Source organism: Aulonocara sp. 'chitande type north' Nkhata Bay, linkage group LG9 (genome assembly GCF_057382095.1).
Source record: "Aulonocara sp. 'chitande type north' Nkhata Bay isolate Kocher_YH1m ecotype deep benthic linkage group LG9, A_spYH_male_GT1.1, whole genome shotgun sequence".
In the NCBI taxonomy this organism is placed as follows: domain Eukaryota; kingdom Metazoa; phylum Chordata; class Actinopteri; order Cichliformes; family Cichlidae; genus Aulonocara; species Aulonocara sp. 'chitande type north' Nkhata Bay.
The window spans coordinates 8108046-8126355 of NC_141352.1; the positions used below are offsets into that span (position 1 = coordinate 8108046).

The 18310-nt window shown below is 45.3% G+C and overlaps 2 protein-coding genes across 2 annotated transcripts in view; both read left to right on the forward strand.

Moving 5' to 3' along the window:
- LOC147321546 (dynein axonemal heavy chain 5-like) lies at positions 1-2719 on the forward strand. The gene is made up of 4 exons (XM_086305572.1): positions 1-210; positions 2129-2317; positions 2385-2459; positions 2576-2719. The coding sequence occupies exons 1-4, from the start codon at positions 1-3 to the stop codon at positions 2717-2719; spliced, it is 618 nt and encodes a 205-aa protein (XP_086161698.1).
- A 2619-nt stretch (positions 2720-5338) lies between these two features.
- Positions 5339-18310, forward strand: part of dnah5l (dynein, axonemal, heavy chain 5 like) — a 72778-nt gene continuing 59806 nt past the window's right edge. Inside the window, exons 1-17 of the mRNA XM_086305396.1 lie at positions 5339-5511; positions 5637-5741; positions 7683-7869; positions 8085-8250; positions 8819-8912; positions 8997-9095; positions 9747-9928; positions 10086-10205; positions 10285-10390; positions 10659-10754; positions 12156-12251; positions 12332-12505; positions 12696-12785; positions 12873-13028; positions 13282-13421; positions 13706-13857; positions 13963-14170. Of these exons, the coding sequence (XP_086161522.1) occupies positions 5350-5511; positions 5637-5741; positions 7683-7869; positions 8085-8250; positions 8819-8912; positions 8997-9095; positions 9747-9928; positions 10086-10205; positions 10285-10390; positions 10659-10754; positions 12156-12251; positions 12332-12505; positions 12696-12785; positions 12873-13028; positions 13282-13421; positions 13706-13857; positions 13963-14170 (2333 nt within the window). The 5' untranslated portion in view covers positions 5339-5349. The remainder of the gene's footprint in view (positions 5512-5636; positions 5742-7682; positions 7870-8084; positions 8251-8818; positions 8913-8996; positions 9096-9746; positions 9929-10085; positions 10206-10284; positions 10391-10658; positions 10755-12155; positions 12252-12331; positions 12506-12695; positions 12786-12872; positions 13029-13281; positions 13422-13705; positions 13858-13962; positions 14171-18310) is intronic.

Here is an 18310-nt window from a genome sequence, read left to right on the forward strand (position 1 = left end):
ATGATGGACTTCATCCTGATTGACACTACAATACTTGTTACAGGCCTTTTATATGGAATAATATTCTTTTCCATTAAAGCTCTGAACATTCTCACTCTTTCTGGACCAGGTGTGACAGGTGAAGGACACCGGCCAATAGGAGGACAGAAGCTGAGAGCCATTAGTCACATGACTTCAGCTGCTGCTGCCTCACCAACCACTGGCCCCTCGGTGAGTCTAGAGTTCCAGCAGTGACCACAGGAAGTGCACACGTGTGATCTAAAGCTACATGTGGGCCTGTGACGATCAGGCTTCTCACTGTGGTAGACGGGTTTGTGAGTCCCTGTGATGCTGGGAGTGTCCAGGACAGGCGCTCCTGATCGGGTCTCTCATGGAAAGCTGGTCCCAGGAATTCCTGGAAAATTCCTCCACAAAAGAGAACTGGGAACATAAGTGCAGAGTGACAGAGGTGCTCAGCAGCCCTGCTGTTATATGGCAATAGAACCAGAATAGTCGGCAACCACTTGAGTTAAGTTCGCCAAAGAGATGCGACTCAGACTGACTTCATCATGTTGGCAACGTGTCTGCATTGATAAACTCCAGTTATTCACAAATCAGAGAATAATTCCAGTTATTCAGAGACAGATTGGGATTGTTTGGAGGATGTAATGGTTTCCTTCAGGGAGCGTGTTGGACGCTCAGTGTCCGGGTGATTAGCTGATGCAACTACTTAGAATCAGTTTGTGAATATGAAGACAATCAGTGCAGTCACTGGACAAACTCTGATTCTTCCTAGTTTCACTCTTGTTTCAGTCCAGTGTGACTGAGGTGGTAAAAAATGATCTGACTTTTAGCCACACAGCTGTCTGCTAGAGAAAAAGCCTTTGTGCACAACTTTCTTAAAGGCAAACGGCACCATGTTCACTGCAGCTGCAGCAAACGCAGCAAAGAGTGAAAGTTGGACTGAGAATGTTGTGACTGTTTCATGAGAAAGAGCAGGAAACAAGCATCACACACCCAGACACAGTGCTGGGATTAGAATTAGACTTTAGAGCAAATGTAGGACAAAAGCTTTAATATGAGAGAGGAAAACCCAACAACAGCCAGAGCATGAAGCTCAAAACTGTACCAAGCACCAAGAAAGCTGACAGGCCTGTGACACGTCAGAGACGCCGTTCAGATCAGAAAGAAGTTGGTTTATTGACAACATGTAAAAAAACAAAAGAATCAACCTTCAGTTTAGAGCGAGTCGACCAATCAGGCACAGCAGCAGCTCTAGAATAAGCAACAGTTTGATGTATTACAAACAACCTTTCATATACACACATACATGTGGCTCATATGCTGTTTAAAAAGGGCTCAAAGACCCAACAGATTACACAAAGTACAAAAACACTTTCATTCAGCTGTGCATGAGACAGAGAGACGACTACAGTTAGTAACATGGACTCACTTTGTTTCAGACACGACACAAAGTAACACAAAGTAACACAAAGTAACACAAAGAGCAGAAACATCAACAAGGAGGCAGAGCAGCAGCAACTCTCCATGAGCTGTGAGGCTAACAGCCACCCACACTTCCTGTGATGCATAATGAAAACAACATTAACCTGAAGGATGATAACAACAGAAAGAAGTGTAAGCTAACGTTACACAGCGCTCACACAGCGCTGACTGTACAGGCCTCACACAGCTACGACCTGCATCCACAACACCTGATCCTACTGAACACAAACAAGTTAATGATATCTGAGCGATCCAGGGAAGGCTTCCAGGAAGGTGAGGATCCACAGACAGCTCTACAACAGCATCAGGCAGCAACAATGTTACTAATCACTGACTCTTTCATCCTTTATACTCAATCAGAAAGTGCTGTGTTCACATTAGTTTCTGCTGAAATCCAGACACTGAAAATGTTTTAAAGTTTGAATAAACTGACTGAACTTCTCACGAGTCCAACCGTGAGGAACACTTCCCCCCATGACACATCACAGGAGAACGTCTCAGTGGAGGGGGGGCAGGAGCTCAGTTTAGGCCGTCGCACTCAGAATCGATGCTCCAGTCAGGGTCAAACGTGGTCCTCAGAAACCTGCAGATGTTTGGCTCTCACTGGTCTCTGCGTCTGTAGACTGAGCTGATGTTTCTCCAGGTGTCTGGTAAAAGGACGATGCTGCTGTCCAATGAGGCGAGGAGAGAAGTAGCCAAACAGGCGAGAGCCGTGAAGGAGGAACGGCGGGCAGCTCTGGATGCCCGACATAAATACCTGATGAGCAGGCTGGCAGACGCCGGCAGCCTGGAGGAGGCGGCGGTGGAAGACGCCATCGTCTCTGATGACAGAGTAAGTTCAGAGACGTGATCCTTCCTCAGAGTTGAACCTTTGAGTCATTAATGTCTGATTCTTCCAGTTCAGTCTGATCCATGAATTCTTTGCTGCAAACGGATCCAAGAAGCTGATTTTCTTCTATCAGGATGTCAAACAGGTAACTTTGACCACATTTCAATGACGGACACATGAAGGTCTGACCGCTCTTCATAATCTGCTGGTTGTTGCACCGTACTTTGTATTCATATCTTTTAATATCTGCCTTTCTCCCAGAGTCCGTCCTCCCGTCAGTCTTCCTTTGTGGACGCATCAAACTCAGCTGTGGCTCAGAGGAAACTCTTCCTCACTACGGGGAACTCTGAGGTTGGCTTCAGCTTTTTATGCTTCGTTAATGTGAGAATCACAGAAAAATGCTGATATGAGTGGAAGGTTCTGCTGGGAAATTGGCAAAGAGCAGATTATTGAACAGCGAGGCAGACAGTTCGTTTCAGTGATGCCAGTTTATTAGAAACGAGGACCGTGGGGCTGCTGGAAGTCAGGACGGCCGTTCTCTGGGTAAACCTGACAGCTGAGGTGGAGAGCAGCATTTATCCACAGACGGCTTCTTCCAATCAAATGTCCTGAACACACCTGAGCTGTTACACAGAAACATGTCTTAAAGCACGAGCCTGGATCAGACTCGAGGACTCAGAGCTGTGTGACGTCACATTGATCCACCTCTCGGGGTTTTTGTGTTCTGATGTATCTGATTTCTCTTTAAGCTCCAAACAATCCCGAGCCTACGATTCATCATCGTCCTGTTCAGAGACGATGAGCCTGAGCGTGTTTGTGTTTCCATGGATCAAACTGTGCTGCTTTGTTTGGTTAACGAGGTGATTAAAGTCTTTGAGCAAACACTGGATGACTGACAGCTGCAGGCTGAACATCAGGAGGTCGAGAGGCCGAAGTCTGAGGAGCTCCACAAACACTTATTCACAGAAAAAAGGACTACAAACATGGAGGAGCAGCAACATGAGCTACAGGCTACATGCTAATAACACTTCCCCTGGATGTGGTTCTAACAGGATCATGAATGATGAAGCATTTAAAGTCAGTTCCAGCCTGAGTCGGTGCCGTGTTGGCAGCTCTGATATGCAGAAACGTTCAAACATGGCACAGGAATAAAAACACTCCTGTGACGTCAGAGTTTATGAATGATGACAAACTGCTGCTTGTTTTTAGAAACGTTGTTGATGCTTCAAATGATCAGGAAATAAAAGCTGAATAGATCCACTTCAAACAGGAGAAGCTTCCCAGTTTGCATCAGCTGGGAAACTCGCTCATATCCAGTGCTGGGCCAGTTACTTTCAAACAGTCATTAAACATTCATTAAGTCATTAATTATAGTTACTAATTACTTCTTCAAAAAAGTAACTTAGTAACTGAGCTACAAGGTTGTAGATGTAATTAATTACTTGAAAAGTAACTATTGTGTTACTTTAAAAGTAGCCTCTGGGCTCCAGGGTATAATCGGCCATCGTGAACTCCTTTTGTCAGCGTCCTGGGTCGCAGCGTTTTGTGTTTCCTTTTGGTTTCATCTTGTGTTTGCTGTTTATTCTGAGTCTGTGTTCGTTCTTAGGGTTTGGTTCTTATGTTTAGTGCTTCGTGTTTCCTCAGCCCTGCCTGTGTCTGTCCTCTGTGCTCTGTTCCTGTCCTTGTGTTGGAAAACAGTCTGTGTGTTTCCTGTTTTACTTTGAAGGTTTGTGTGTCGTCTTGTGGTTCAGCTGTGCTCCCCTCCTGTGTGTCATCCCCTCATTACCTGCTGTGTATTTATAGTGTGTGTCTGCATGACTCGGTGTGTCTCCACGTCTCTCTGCCTTCTTCGTGTCATCTCTGTGTTTCCCTGCTGCCCTCATGTTTCCTGCTTTGTCTGTTAGTTTGTCCCAGTTTAGCTTGATGTTCGCTTCTTTCCTCACCTTTGTTATTGTCACTGTAAATAAATCTCCACTCGCATCTCCACCGCCGTCTGCATCTCGGGTCCTCGTTCATTCCACCGCACGACTGCTGCCCCAGCCGTGACAGCTGCTGATGTTTCCTCCACATTTACCTTTAAAAACTATTTACTTTGCCTTGTTGGGTCTCATTGTTTTCAGCACAACCTCACGTGTCTGAATCTACACGTATGTTTTCATTTTGACAAACTGTGTTAACACAACTGATCTAAAATCAGACAGAAAACATAAAAAGTTATTTTTACTGTAACAACCACGAACATGTTGAACGAATCATTTTCATAACTTTAAATATAAATGTGAAAATTATGCACAAGTTTTGCAAACAACAAAGTTATTTGCAGCCATTTACCTTTTTTTTAATAACCATTAAACTATTTCCAGAACAATCAGCTGTTCTTCAATAAGACGCCACAAATTATTTGTGCGACTCCAAAATAATCATTTGTGTCCAGTATAAAGGAGAAGATGACAGCCTGATAGCTGCAGGCCTGACAGCAGCTCATAAGCAGAGAGGTCTCGCTGCTGTCCTCAGACAGTCAACATGAAACTATTGAGGAACAAACACGTTTATATTGTTTATCATGACTCTGGTTTCACTGGCCCATCAACACAGTTTATAAACTGGTATATGTCACCTTGTTGCTTTGTCTGTAAGTGGTCATGTGATTGACCACGACTCCTTTATTCTTCCTCAGTCAAACAGCAGCACTCGTGCCATTGTTTTGCCCCCTGAGCTCCAGCTGTTGTGCCAAAAAGTGATGGTCTGTCTGCAGGAGCACAGCTGCTTAAAGCTGCAGCGTCCAGATTACTTACAGCTACTTCCTGCAGCTGATATAAGCTGCTGGAAGCTGAACACAGCTTCAACCGTCTGTTTGTTGAAACATAGTAACAGACCATATTTTCTTGTTAGTAACTGTAACGGCGTTGTAGCGATAGGAGTAGTAATTAGATTACTCGTTACTGAAAAAAGTAGCGCCGTTACTCCCATCACTGGTAACGAGCAGCCTGCAGAGCTCTCCCCGTCTTTAAAGCCCATGAAAGGTTTTCCTTTGCATGGTGAACTCTGGTGACAGAGTGCAGAGGAAGTGCTCTGTCTGCGTCACGTTAAAGGAACCTGAACTCCATCATGTTCTGTGTTTCCAGCCTTTACTGGGGAAATGTCTGTTCTTCCTGAGAACCACTGAGAAGGCCATAACCACCGCTAACGTGCAGCAGGTCAGTAACTGGTCTGGGTCACCTCCTCACCTGCAACTTTAACAAACTGCACAGACCTCATTGGTTGACTGTGACGTGGATGCAGCCAATCATTCTAATCTTCTGGTGCAACCTGATGTTTCCAGGAAGTGAACTTTGGCGTGTTGGACTGCAGCGGCGCCGGCGGCGTCCTGAACAGTCTGGAAACTCTGCTGACTCACATCATGTTACCTGCTCTCAGGTCGCAGCAGGTAAAACACCTCCATCCATTCAGGCTTTCACTGAGCACAAGAAGGGAGATGTTTTAAGCTTCCAGTGATCACATGACGCCATATATGAAGACTTTGTTGATGGTGGGAAGGAAGAACTCTCTTTAAACAGGAAGAGACTGAAAGCAAAGAAAGGGGAGGGAGGGGCAGCCATGAGGGGTCAATCCTGTGAAGAGAAGCTAGTGTAGGAGAAATCTGCTGTTTCTAGTCCCTGTCAGGACTCTTGCTGCAGCATTTTGGATCAGCTGAAGGCTTTTCAGCGAGTTTTTAGAACTTCCTGATAATAATGAATTACAGTCGTCCAGCCTGGAAGTAATAAATGCATGAACTAGTTTTTCAGCGTCACTCTGAGACAGGATATTTCTAACTGTAGCCCTCATTTACTCAATACCATTAAATAAATGGGCTTTGGGTTCTTTTCCTAGTGTACTCTCGTACGATAGTTTTTAAATTAATCTCTTGTTTCTGGGATCAATGAAGCTTATTCCTTAACAGTAGCACTACACGCAGAAATGAACACTAGTGTCTATAGTGCAGTAAATCATGTCATACACCATGTAAAGTAGAGCCTTGCAACCCTCCTTTAATTTACCAAACAATGAAAACAAACTAATAAAACCAAAAAACGCACACAGCAATTTACCCACTGTACACAGGATCTCCACATATACAGTGTAAACCACCAGTGATAAAACAATTATAGTCCCAAACTAAACCTAAAGCCGGCAGAGATAAACCCTACGCTGCAGGCCTGTATTGCTCCAGTGTAAATCCAAAAGATCTCCCAACCGGAAGTTCTTCACTCAACGAGCAAAACATAAATAAACAAACTCAGTACCTTGTGAAACGTGCAATTCCTACCAGATTAATCCAGGCAACAGGTTGTCTTCAGCTCCTTCAGAAACACTCCGCTCTGAATGCAGCAGCACAAAGATGAGGAAGGTCCGTGATCTCCACCTGCTCCACCTGCTACCTGTTTTAGCTTCCCACGTTGCCAGAGGTACTCTGAGTGACTATCTGGGGTGTGTCCGTCGTTATCCAGTTCGCTAACGATCCTCTGCAGCCTGTTAGGCTCCACAACTTTAGCGAAACAGCAGCCTACAGTAGTCCTTATTAGCGAACGGCTGGGTTAGCCTCACTTTAACTCAATGCGTGCACGGCAGCAAGAAACAAAGCACACAGTCCAGACTCACGCTGAAACTTTACGTGTTGTGTCACTAGCTTACCGACACTGTGACTTATCTGTCCGAAAAGTCACAACACACTTACTACTAGTAGATAAAAACAAGCTAACTTCTCCGGATGCTCCGTGTAACTCACGCGCCACCGCCCTCTCTCCTCGCGCTCTCTTTTTCCTTCTCCACCCTGTGTTACCTTCACAGACCATATCCCCGTAGGAGATTACAGTTCTCACAAGCAATTCACAATAAAACAAAGATAACTTATTCTAAACAATGCAAACATGTTTTTAATCAGTTGACATGAACTTTGATCTTTTTAATAAACAAGAAAATGTAAATAAATGAACTTTACTCTTTGATATTTATATTCTAAGACTTCACTCTTATTTTACTATTTATGCATCTTTTTAACCCGGGTTACGTAACTTTAGAGATGTTGCACAAATGGAAGAAAGCAGTCTTACATATTCGTTTAATATGTGCGTTGAAGGACATGTCCTGGTCAAACATGACTCCAAGGTTCCTCACAGTGTTACTGGAGGCCACACCTTGGGCTTATCTGTAGCTGCTGGTTTCTCTTTGTGGGGTTTGACTGTAGGGCAGCTGTTACATAATGATCCATGAAAAGTCTTATTTGTGTGCAGTGCTCCTCCTGATGCTTTTGGCTGTGAATAAGGTAAAAGGTGAAACAGGAAACACATTAACCTTTGTTGTTATTGCTGACCTTTGACCCTGTGCCCAGTCGTGGGGCTCTGTGCAGGACGGCGCCTCGTGTCCACACGTCCGGTCCTTCCTGTCCTCGGTGGATCAGTTCGTCAGTAATCTGAGCTCAGCCCGACTGAACATGGAGAGAAAGTTCCAGCTGCAGCACATGGAGCTTCCTGACGCCATCAGCCAGCTGAGCAGCCCTGCAGACTACAGAGCAGCAGGTATGAAGCTCAAGCTGTTCACATCTCACACAAACAATAAGACTGTTGGAAATACAGGAAACATCGTTTAAAGCTTTAAAAATCAGCTCTCAGGTAAATCAAACCAGTTTATCTGTGGAAGCTGAAGGAAGCATCTGACCGGAGACGATGGCTTCTTTGAAATAATGAGTCCGTGTTCACGTGTGTTCAGAGGAACTCGTGTGTTTCGCTCTCAGCCAATAACAGTGAGCTGGTGGAGCGTCTGGAGGAGGCGTTGACCCTGTGGACCAATCAAATCAAGCAGGTGCTGACGGAGAGCGAGCAGATGAGGAAAGAGGCCGACGACGCCGGGCCGTCGGCCGAGCTGGAGCACTGGAAGAGCTGCACGGTGACCTTCAACAGGTAGACGCGTCCTCTCAGCTGGATCTCACTTTAAACTCCGTTTATCAAACATGATCTGACGTCTGTGGACAGAAGCTCCTCAGACCTGCAACAGTTTAGTCTCCACTCTGAGACTTCAGGACAAAACCACTTTTACACAATATAACTTTCTGTTCTTTCTCTTTCTGCTCTTCGAAGTCGAAATGTTCCAAAATATTCACGTGTTTGTTTGTTTGTTTAATAGTTTTTAACCCTTTCATGCATGAATTATGACGACATCAATCAGGATTCTTTCTTTAGTATTTTTATTCATCTTTAGGGATGAAAAAAGATTTTTGAACTTCATTTTTTTAAACGTATTTTTCCATCTTGGTTTGAAGAAATGTTTTGTGCACTTACACTGGCTGACCAGTAGGTGGCAGGTACGGAGCGACACATCAGAGTCCAATGTAGAGTTTATGTGCAAGTACGACATCAACACTGACACGAATACAAGCAAACAGCCTTTGAACAGCTGTAACTGTGTGTGTGTGTGTGTGTGTGTGTGTGTGTGTGTGTGTGTGTGTGTGTGTGTGTGTGTGTGTGTCAGTCTGCTGGAGGAGGTGAAGGGCTCTCAGGTGAGGAGGACTCTGGGGGTCCTGCAGGTGGCTCAGTCTCGCTGCCTGCGTGCCTGGAGAGATCTGGTCAGCAGTTTATTTCCTGTTCAGTTCACAGCTGTTGTCTCGACGACGCTGACGTCATCACTGATCGATTTATTGATTTACCAGGACAGAGACATCACTGTGGTGGCCAACGAGGCGAAGGACAACGTCAAGTATCTTTCCACCCTCAACAAGTTCTTTGGATCTGTGGAAAAATCCACTCCTGTGAGAAAAACACTCTTCATGTCTTTCTGTATAAAAGCGTCTGTTTGAGTCCTTCATGATTGTGAGGAACAGAAAACAGTGAAGACATCGTCACAGAGAGGCTGTAGTCACAAATCACAGCTGAGACAAAGGCCTGTAACTTAAGAAGAAGAAAGAATTAAAGTGACTGTTTCAAAACTAAAGACTTCTTTTCTTTTCTCAGTTTCAGACTTTTAAAAAAGTTTAAAAAGATCACAGAGACAAACAGGTTTGATCAGGATCACAGCTCAGTCTGAGATGTTCCAGCTCTGATTTATCAGCAGTATTTCTCTCATTCATCTTTTTTGGATGTTCTGTGATGGTGAATTTGTCCGTTTGTGATGATGAGTCGGGTGTTTCACCTCCACCAGCTTCTTTTTGAATGGTTTTTATTATTTCTTCTTTTGCATCGGGTCTGATGACAAACCGTTTTCTTGTTACTGGATCAGATTTGGTGGATACAGGATTCTCCAGCTCAGCCTGAATGTGCATTTATTTGATGTCTACATGTCAGTAATGAGGCTGCTGTCTGTTCCTGCTGTGTCAGCAGTTTGTTCCTCACACTGAAGCTCGTATCAGTCACCGGACAAACCGCCTCTCATCCTCCGTCTTCCTTTTCTCCCGGCCCCACAGACCAGGATGCTGGAGCACATTCCCAGTCTGATGAACGGCATCAAGATGATCCACGTGGTGTCCCAGTACTACAACACCTCAGAGAGGACGAGCTCACTGCTGCTCAAGGTCACCAACCAGATGATCAGCACCTGCAGGAGCTACCTGCTGCAGGGCGTGAGGCGAGTCTGGGAGCACAGCAGGTACCGCAGCACACCTGAAACTGACGTTAGACTGAAACTTCAGATCATCACAGAGTTTAGACTCAGACTAACAAATGGACTCAGCAACGTGTGTGTGTGTGTGTGTGTGTGTGTGTGTGTGTGTGTGTGTGTGTCTGTGTGTGTGTGTGTGTGTCAGGCCGGTGCTGCTGCAGAGAGTCTCTGACTGCTGTAATCTGAATGCTGTGTATCAGCGAAGCTTCCACAGCGTCAGAGACAAACTGAGAGGAAACCCTGAGAACAGACAGTTTGACTTCAGGTGATCAGTAACTGACTCTGAGTCAGAGCGTGTCAGCGGCGTCACGCTAACCTTTACACACGTGTGTGCGTGTTTTCAGTGAGAACTACATCTTCGGGAAGTTTGACTCTTTCTGCCGCCGTCTGGAGAAGATGGCCGACATGGCGTCCACGCTGGAGAGCCTGGCTGCTCTGCAGAGCATGAAGGTGGATGATTGTCAGATTAGAAACGAGTGACTCCATCAGATATCCATCAATGCACAATAATAATGATAATAAGACGTTTATAATATAAAAATGATCGAATTGAAGTCAGTGCAAAGCTACAGTGATGAATGGACATTTGTAATGATTCTGTATAAACGTATTTCCTCCTTTTATTATTTATTAATGGTGTCCAAAGTCTATTTTGCAGTTCTTCCATTTCAGTGTGACAGAAATGAGACGATTCAAACTGAGCTCAGGTGTGTTTCAGGTGGAGGGCGTGGAGAAGATCTGTGTTCGCTACCAGACCATCGTCTCCACAACTGAGTCCAAGACCTGTGACGTCCTGGATCAGCGCAAACTGGAGGTGATTTCAAATCTATATTCTTGAAACACATTAATCACTTTTATTATATACGGGAAAAATCACAGAAACAGAGAAAAATGGAAGAAAAGGACGAGGAACTGTGACGCTGCGGTGCAGACTGTGGAGTTGTAGGAGGAGCCAAAATGCAGGACTTCATGAGTGACAGTGGATTCATTTAAAGTCAGTGGAGAAAACACAGTTAAATCCCAGCACTGTGACTTCTGTGGCAATTCCTCCTGAATCCCACACATGTTTGTGATCAAGTGGAAACACAACTTCAACAAACTCCTGCTCCCAACCGTGGCTCCGTGAAAAACACTCTGCTGAACCCTGGTGACACAAAAACACAGGTCAGAGGTCATCCAGCGAGCGAGGTGTCTTCACAATAATTATTATTAGGATGAGTTAGACTGAAGGATCCCGCGCCCACTGGAACTCAGCCACACTCTTAAACACGGCTCTCCTGTGGAAAACAGCGAAAACCACAAAAACACCTGAGTCCTGCTTCCCCAGACCCGGCCCTGACAGGAACAGGACTTTATTGGTTTTACTGGGACAGCTTTTATCAGAAGAATATGATTGTGAAGCTTCTCTCACAGTGAGGCTGAATGAGCCAATAACAGCTAATAACACAGTAACAGGTACGTTTCATGTCTTTATTGGACTCTGAGTAATCACACTCTGACCTCACAGAGCAGCTGGATGAACAAAGAGAACTTTTACTAACTGCCTTTGAACACAACAGCCTCCATCAGAGGTCAGAACAGTCGTTTCCCTCCTGGTCTCCTAACACGAGCACCGTTCTTATCAGCTATTTATCAGACTGTAGTCACGCAGTCACACATGTTATCCAGCATGTGCTTCGCTGTAGTGTCTCTGTGCACCAGTATGCACGCTCACAAACATCTGGCAGGCACATCGTCCACAGGTCACACACCCTTACACACTCACAGATGTGGACATTATAACACTGCTCATAGAGACATAGCTGAACCAAAGCTCACACAGAGAGGAAACCAGTGTGCAGGTTTCACCATGAAGGTTATTGATGGATGTTACCGACTCAAAGCTGAACTGAACAGTCCTGAAAGTCAGAAGTTCCTCCGTTTGTGGACAGATGCTCTTACTGTGGAGCGATGAACAAGTCTTTGAAAGGCTTTCAGGGCTTTCTACCAGTCTGATCTTCCTGAAACGCTCGACTCCATTTGCTTTAAGAGAAGTCGGTGTGTTCAGCAAACACAACAACAGTGTGTGTTTAGTTCAGACAGCGTGTGTTTCTGTCTAATGATGTCTTGGATGATGATCAGAAATAACTCGGTGGTTGCAGAGGCTTCAGCTTACCTCGCTCTTCCAGCTGTTACAAGTTGTGGTTCAGTCCTGAGGAACTTCTGTGTGTCTCAGTTTGACAGAGACTATGCAGACTTCCAGCTCCAGGTTCAGAGTGTGTTCCAGTGTCTTCGGTCTCTGCTGGACGACTGGTTCAGCCGGCCTGTCTCTGTGAGTTCACACAATCAGAACTGAAAGCGACTTCTTATCGTATCAAACACACAGAACTGAAACAATGTGTCTGGATTCAGACGCAGAGATTGCTGGAGCTGTTGGCCATGTTTGAGTCGGGTCCGCTGGCTCGCTTGGACCTGAGGCAGTACTACCTGCTGCTGCTGCAGCGCTACAGCCGAGATCTGGAGCTGCTGAGGAAGACCTACCAGAAACACAAGGACCGGCCGCCCATCGGACGCAACCTGCCGCCGGTACTTACACCTGCTCACCCCGTGCTCACAAACACCAGCAGGAAATTCACTACTTTAAATCCGAGTGTCAAACTCCAGTCCTGGAGGATGCTTCTATTGTGCTTCTATTGTGCTTCTATTGTGCTTCTATTGAGAAATACAGATGATTTATTTACCGATAGAGCTTTTGTTATTGATCTCTCTCTCTCAGGTGTCAGGCAGGGTCCTTTGGAGCCGGCAGCTCTTCAGGAAGGTTGAAGCTCCGATGTTGATCCTGAAGAAGAAGCTTGACTTCCTGAAGGTGCACACTCTGACTTTACCCCATCAGTCACATGATCTCTGTGATGACCGCGTCCTCGGTGACGCCGCCTGTCTGTGTCTGTCTCAGGGACCAGAGATGACAAAAGTCATCCGGAGCTACAACCAGCTGGCTGTGGTGTTGCTGCAGTACGAGGTGCTGCACCTGCAGGGGTGGAGTCAGGCTGCAGAGAGTGCGCCACGCTGCCTGAGCACCGCCCTGCTGGTCCGGCATGAAGACAGCAAGGTTTGTGACGACTGAATGAAAGCAGCTTTTAAGGTCGTGCGTGGCTTTAACTTTTTAATCATCTTTTTCAGATTTGAACAAATCGTTTTTACACATTTCAGTCATGTGACCGACAGTCCAGAGCCGACTGCTTTTGTTTCTGCAGGCAGTGAACTAACACCACACACTCCACTTTCCTTTGGATGCTGGATCCTTAAATTTGCTGTTAGATTTTAGATTTTATTGAACATTTGAAAGAGCCTCTTTGTTTCAGGAGGTCTCGGTGAACCTGGACCCTGTGGTGCTGGAGGTGCTGCAGGAAGCTCGGTGGATGACCAAACTGGGCGTGAACGTGCCAAAGGTCATCCAGAAGATGACCTCCAGGGAATCAGAGCTCAGAGATTTGTACAGCCGGTGAGAGCAGCTGTTCAGTCCAGCTGTAGGCGCGTCAGCAGCTCATTCTGTGATGTTCTCACTCAAATCCATCACATGAATGTCTTTTCTTTGGTTTGTAGTTCTTGTTGTTACTTCACTCTGTGCTGGATAGAAAAGCTCACAGAAACAAGGCGCTGCGGCCTCTTGATTAAACAACATCAGGATTTATTTTCTCTGCGACGTTACTCGTCTCAGACTCGTCTTCATCTCTTCTTCACTTTAGTAAACTTGTGTTTTCTTTGATGGTGCTGACTCTGGTCCAGACTGCTGGAGATGCTCCAGGACTACAGCTCTGTGGTGGGCAGGGTCCCACCTCTCCTCGTCCCCCTCATGCAGCCCTTCATTGGCCGTGTGGAGGCAGCTCTCTCCCCTGGACTCACCTCACTGTCCTGGACTGCCCTCAACACTGAGCGGTGTAAGGACGGACAGCTTCCCGTCTCATTGTTGTTGTGCTAATATACAAAGAAAGGACATCAGATTTATAAGCATTCGATAATGATTCCCTTCCACTCTGTGTCAGTCCTGCAGAATGTGTATGTGGCTCTCAAAGACGTGGACCTGGTGGCCAAAATGGCGACAGACCTGTTGGACTGTCGCATCGGCCGGCTGCTTGGGGCCATGTCGTCCTGCTGTCTGCTGGTCCTTCCTGAAGACTCGTCTGTGTCGGCGCAGGACCTCCTGCTACAGACAGGAAGCTTGGTCCAAGCTGCTGCTGTCACCCTGAGCTGGTAACACTGACAGCAACACTGACAGCAACACTGACAGTAACACTGACAGCAACACTGACAGCAACACTGACAATAACACTGACAGCAACACTGACAGCAACACTGACAGTAACACTGACAGCAACACTGACAGCAACACTGACAATAACACTGACAGCAACACTGACAGCAACACTGACAGTAACACTGACAGCAACACTGACAGCAACACTGACAGTAACACTAACAGTAACACTGACAGTAACACTGACAGCAACACTGACAGTAACACTGACAGCAACACTGACAGCAACACTGACAGCAAAACTGACAGCAACACTGACAGCAACACTGACAGTAACACTGACAGCAAAACTGACAGCAACACTGACAGTAACAGTAACACTGACAGCAACACTGACAGCAACACTGACAGTAACAGTAACACTGACAGCAACACTGACAGCAACACTGACAGCAACACTGACAGTAACACTAACAGTAACAGCAAAACTGACAGCAACACTGACAGTAACACTGACAGCAAAACTGACAGTAACACTGACAGCAACAGTGACAGCAACAGTGACAGCAACAGTGACAGCAAAACTGAAAGCAACACTGACAGTAACACTAACAGTAACAGCAAAACTGACAGCAACACTGACAATAACACTAACAGTAACAGTAACACTGACAGCAACACTGACAGCAACACTAACAGTAACAGCAACACTGACAGCAACACTGACAGCAACACTGACAGTAACACTAACAGTAACAGCAAAACTGACAGCAACACTGACAGTAACACTAACAGTAACAGTAACACTGACAGTAACACTGACAGCAAAACTGACAGTAACACTGACAGCAACAGTGACAGCAACAGTGACAGCAAAACTGAAAGCAACACTGACAGTAACACTAACAGTAACAGCAAAACTGACACCAACACTGACAGTAACACTAACAGTAACAGCAACACTGACAGCAACACTGACAGCAACACTGACAGTAACAGTAACACTGACAGCAACACTGACAGTAACACTAACAGTAACAGTAACACTGACAGCAACACTAACAGCAACAGTAACACTGACAGTAACACTGACAGTAACACTGACAGCAAAACTGACAGCAAAACTGACAGTAACACTGACAGTAACACTGACAGTAACAGTAACACTGACAGCAACACTGACAGTAACACTAACACTGACAGCAACACTGACAGCAACACTGACAGTAACACTGACAGCAACACTGACAGCAACACTGACAGCAAAACTGACAGCAACACTGACAGTAACACTAACAGTAACAGCAAAACTGACAGCAACACTGACAGTAACACTAACAGTAACAGTAACACTGACAGTAACACTGACAGCAAAACTGACAGTAACACTGACAGCAACAGTGACAGCAACAGTGACAGCAAAACTGACAGCAACACTGACAGCAACACTGACAGTAACACTGACAGAGACACTGACAGCAACACTGACAGTAACACTGACAGTAACAGTAACACTGACAGCAACACTGACAGCAACACTGACAGTAACACTAACAGTAACAGTAACACTGACAGCAACACTGACAGCAACACTGACAGCAAAACTGACAGCAACACTGACAGCAACACTGACAGCAACACTGACAGTAACAGTAACACTGACAGCAACACTGACAGTAACACTAACAGTAACAGTAACACTGACAGCAACACTAACAGCAACAGTAACACTGACAGTAACACTGACAGCAAAACTGACAGCAAAACTGACAGTAACACTGACAGCAACACTGACAGTAACACTAACACTGACAGCAACACTGACAGCAACACTGACAGTAACACTGACAGTAACACTGACAGCAACACTGACAGTAACACTAACACTGACAGTAACACTAACACTGACAGTAACACTGACAGCAACACTAACAGCAACAGTAACACTGACAGTAACACTGACAGCAAAACTGACAGTAACACTGACAGTAACACTAACACTGACAGCAACACTGACAGTAACACTAACAGTAACAGTAACACTGACAGCAACACTGACAGCAACACTGACAGTAACACTGACAGCAACACTGACAGCAACACTGACAGCAAAACTGACAGCAACACTGACAGTAACACTAACAGTAACAGCAAAACTGACAGCAACACTGACAGTAACACTAACAGTAACAGTAACACTGACAGTAACACTGACAGCAAAACTGACAGTAACACTGACAGCAACAGTGACAGCAACACTGACAGCAAAACTGAAAGCAACACTGACAGTAACACTAACAGTAACAGTAACACTGACAGCAACAGTGACAGCAACACTGACAGCAAAACTGAAAGCAACACTGACAGTAACACTAACAGTAACAGCAAAACTGACAGCAACACTGACAGTAACACTAACAGTAACAGTAACACTGACAGCAACACTGACAGCAACACTGACAGCAAAACTGACAGCAACACTGACAGCAACACTGACAGTAACACTGACAGTAACAGTAACACTGACAGCAACACTGACAGTAACACTAACAGTAACAGTAACACTGACAGCAACACTAACAGCAACAGTAACACTGACAGTAACACTGACAGCAACACTGACAGTAACACTAACACTGACAGCAACACTGACAGCAACACTGACAGTAACACTGACAGTAACACTGACAGCAACACTGACAGTAACACTGACAGTAACAGTAACACTGACAGCAACACTGACAGTAACACTAACACTGACAGTAACACTGACAGCAACACTAACAGCAACAGTAACACTGACAGTAACACTGACAGCAAAACTGACAGTAACACTGACAGTAACAGTAACACTGACAGCAACACTGACAGTAACACTAACAGTAACAGTAACACTGACAGTAACACTGACAGCAACACTGACAGTAACACTGACAGTATCACTGACAGTAACAGCAACACTGACAGTAACACTGACAGCAACACTGACAGTAACAGTAACACTGACAGCAACACTGACAGCAACACTGACAGTAACACTGACAGTAACAGTAACACTGACAGTAACAGTAACACTGACAGCAACACTGACAGCAACACTGACAGTAACACTGACAGCAACACTGACAGCAACACTGACAGCAAAACTGACAGCAACACTGACAGTAACACTAACAGTAACAGCAAAACTGACAGCAACACTGACAGTAACACTGACAGTAACAGTAACACTGACAGTAACACTGACAGCAAAACTGACAGTAACACTGACAGCAACAGTGACAGCAACACTGACAGCAAAACTGAAAGCAACACTGACAGTAACACTAACAGTAACAGTAACACTGACAGCAACACTGACAGTAACACTAACAGCAACAGTAACACTGACAGTAACACTGACAGTAACACTAACACTGACAGTAACACTAACACTGACAGCAACACTGACAGCAACACTGACAGTAACACTGACAGTAACACTGACAGCAACACTGACAGTAACACTGACAGTAACAGTAACACTGACAGCAACACTGACAGTAACACTAACACTGACAGTAACACTGACAGCAACACTAACAGCAACAGTAACACTGACAGTAACACTGACAGCAAAACTGACAGTAACACTGACAGTAACAGTAACACTGACAGCAACACTGACAGTAACACTAACAGTAACAGTAACACTGACAGTAACACTGACAGCAACACTGACAGTAACACTGACAGTATCACTGACAGTAACAGCAACACTGACAGCAACACTGACAGTAACACTGACAGCAACACTGACAGTAACACTGACAGCAACACTGACAGTAACAGTAACACTGACAGCAACACTGACAGCAACACTGACAGTAACACTGACAGTAACAGTAACACTGACAGTAACAGTAACACTGACAGCAACACTGACAGCAACACTGACAGCAACACTGACAGCAACACTGACAGCAAAACTGACAGCAACACTGACAGTAACACTAACAGTAACAGCAAAACTGACAGCAACACTGACAGTAACACTGACAGTAACAGTAACACTGACAGTAACACTGACAGCAAAACTGACAGTAACACTGACAGCAACAGTGACAGCAACAGTGACAGCAACACTGACAGCAAAA